General features: G+C 33.1%; 1 protein-coding gene across 1 annotated transcript; it reads right to left on the reverse strand.

Moving 5' to 3' along the window:
• Nucleotides 1-322: 322 nt before the first annotated feature.
• On the reverse strand, nt 323-2,530 carry sds22 (protein phosphatase 1 regulatory subunit sds22). The gene has a single exon (XM_067791954.1). It carries the CDS (start codon nt 2,349-2,351, stop codon nt 1,326-1,328), a length of 1,026 nt encoding a protein of 341 aa, XP_067648055.1. The 5' UTR covers nt 2,352-2,530; the 3' UTR covers nt 323-1,325.
• Nucleotides 2,531-3,415: the final 885 nt, after the last annotated feature.

The following is a 3,415-nucleotide window of genomic DNA, read 5'->3' on the forward strand; positions in this document are numbered from 1 at the left end:
AGCGCAATACAAAGCTTTATAGCTTCAAAGCTTCTGCAACCCAATTGTCAACCTCAACTACGCGAGGGTAATCCTGATACAAATGTGAATGTATAAAACACATATTTAGCAGGCAAGGCTCTGGCCAGTGGAACTAGGGGGTGGCAAAAGACCATCAACATCGATAACACTCCCCAAAGCTTTCGGGGAATGTCTTTATCGTTAATACAATAGCAACAACAACATAGGACCATCAAATGTTACCACATATGTAAATACAGATTTAAGCAGATTGACGCACATCTCCAAACTTCCGGTGTCGATCTTACAGCACTTTAACTAATTTTTTAGTACAATATAAACTTTATTACAATTTAAATGCCTTAACAAATAGTACATACATACTTAGGTGTTTTCCTCTGACATACACTTACGACAAGTTTTCAATTATATGAATGCGGATGGTATAAAATCATATCGACTTGGTCATATAAATATGCAATGCTACATGACAGCGAAAAGTGCATTTGAAAAAAAAAAAAAAAAAAAAAACAAAAATCTATTTTCCATAAGAATCCATAAAAATGTAGAAAACCGATAAAAAAATGAATGTCGAGATTTTTGACCAAACGCATTTTTTAGCCTTTCAGGCCGCTATAAAATTATAAACTTACACTTTTATGTGGTATACTACGCAATAAGAATATATAACGCTTATCGCATGCAAGTTCATCACGAAATGCGCAGCTTATTGAAAACTTTCCCGATTCAAAAAGCTAGAATAGCCCCCAACAGATTTTACATTAGACTTCATTATCATTAGTTTTTTCATAATTTTATATGAAGCAACGCAAAATTACATCTCATCGAATCTAGAATGAAGTCGTGCCTTAGGAGGTTGGTTAAAAAAGTTTAAAGTAAGAAGAACTGGACTATTCAGATTATCTGATTGTGTGTTTATATTTTTTATTCTATTACAAAAACAAAATACACTAGTCGGAAATAATTTTTAAAATGATAAGCTGATAATCATGGTAAAGTAAATATACCAAATAACTTGTTTAGAGGACCGATATTAAGCTTTAATAATTAGTAAAGCGCTTAAACTGGCCATCTGAAAAAAATTATAAGGATTAAAAGAAGAACTCAACCTTAAGGAAATTTGTAAATGAACGCAAATGTTTACTGAACTTCTACAACATTATTAACATACCTCCTGAGGTATGAATTTATTTTTGACTTCGTTAAGATACTATTTAAACAGAACGTCTGAAACTTTTAATAATAAGTTTAAACAGACTTACAACAAGTTACTGTTATGAAAATCTTTATAAAAATAGTTTGTTTTATCGGCACAAAGTGGCGTCTATCTTTTCTAGCCATGGAAGCATTGAGCGTAGCTTGAAACGGTACATTTTATCCGACGCGACTGGATTGTGTTCCAAATAAACTGTTTTAAGTTTGACATTTTCCTTTAATAGTTCAAGATTCATCCAATCTGAAATTGTATTATCATTTAACCACAATTCTTCCAGTTCTTTTAAGTGTCCTATGTTGTTAATTGATTTCAAACGATTTTTGGCTAAATCTAATGTATCCAATTTTTGGTTCTCATTCAGATTCTCAATTTTTTCTATGCCATTCTCCGATAAGTAGAGTTCAGTTAGTTTCGACAATTTATCGAAGTTTTCTATCTTGATTATGCGATTTGCTTGTAAGCTTAAACATTCCAAATTAACCAAAGCATCCAAATTTTCTATTTTATTTATCTTGTTCTTTCCAAGATATAGTTGACGAAGGTTTGTAAGCATATCTAAATGTTCAATTTTGCGTATTTTATTATCACCCAATTCTAGCATTGTTAAATTAGTCAGCATGTCTAAGTTCTCTATAGCACTAATCTTGTTAGCACATAAAAAGAGTTTTTCTAATTTTACTAAGTTATCCAAGTTTTCTATTTTGGTTAAACGATTAAAACTTAAATCCAATTGTTCTAGATTAATTAGTGCATCGAGGTTTTCAATTTTGTTTATTTGATTGTCATAAAGTTCTAATTCCCGGAGCGTTGTCAGTGAGTGAAGATTTTCAATTTTTTTAATAAGATTCCAACGCAAGTAAAGCCGTTCAATGCATACAAGTGGCTCGAAATTTTCGAGCTTGTCAATACGATGGTGATTTAAATCCAATTCTAAACATTCCGGATCGATTAGAACAACATCCTCAATGGACGGTAACGACCCTTCAATAATCTCAGACTGTCCTGTGACTACAGACGGAGTTTTTGATACTATTCCCACGGATGTATCCGATATTTTACCAACGCCGTAAGTTTCTTCTTTTGGCGTTTTGACTCCTTTAATTTCTTCCGCCATTTCTAAAATTATGTGCTTTAAAAGATTGCAACAAATGTTGATGTAAACTTGCGATCATTGTAACTTTTACCAAGTAGCGCAACCAAACAGCTGATCGGTGAAAATTCGCACATTCACACGCACAGTTCTCGACGCGGTTAAAAAAAAAAACTAGATTATTTAACTCAAATTTTAAAGTGAGATAATCCTTACGAATTTATGGGGGAATATTTTGGATAAGGTGCCCAGATTTTCCAACTTTTTTTATTTCGAGGGGTGGCGGGGGTCCTAAAAATCTCCAAAGTTATCATCCGCAACTCTAGGAAACTCTTAGTTTATGAAATATAAGCTTTTTAATTTCCAAATTTAGAAAATTTCAACTTAAGTCCTGCACTTAAAATTTGGGTCGCACATGTCGATAGCGGTATCAAAAGACGCGTATTTTCGTCAAGATTCAGAATCCGAAAGCAGAAATTATATTTTTTTATCTTGTTTAAAAGTTATTCGCGGAAAACCCGTCGGTACTATTGTCGCTTTTCTCGTTGTTGCAATTAAACAAACCAAAACATATGAAGGTTGTGAATAGTGTTGCCAGCTCCTCAACAATATCTTTTATCTTGGTAGAACATTATAAGGTGGTGGCACGTCGACATAAATGCAAACAAACATACACTATCAATGTATTTTGTTTTTGTAAAACTCTTTGAATAATTTATAGTCTAGACCATGGTTCAACTATATACAGGTTGGCTCATCTGTAAAGCAACAAAATATGTCTGTTCAAATTGTCAAAATCTGTGTATTGGTGTTGGTGCGAATGGTATGGAATGGAAACATAAAACTTAGCAGTTTTTGTATGTGTAAGTAAAATGTTGCCAATGTGTTGGTTTCATTTTGAGTTTGCCATCTCCTTTTGACAATCCCTTCGACCATGCAATGACATAAATAAAATCAGCTGATGAGATGAGCCAACCTGTACATAACTGAACCATGGTCTATACTTCGAAAAACTCCGAACACCATTTCTTCATTATATGACATTCGACTGCCTAGTCCACTACCTTCCACTCTATTCTCAACATAAC

The sequence above is a fragment of the Eurosta solidaginis genome, chromosome 5 (assembly GCF_040869045.1).
Source record: "Eurosta solidaginis isolate ZX-2024a chromosome 5, ASM4086904v1, whole genome shotgun sequence".
Lineage (NCBI taxonomy): Eukaryota > Metazoa > Arthropoda > Insecta > Diptera > Tephritidae > Eurosta > Eurosta solidaginis.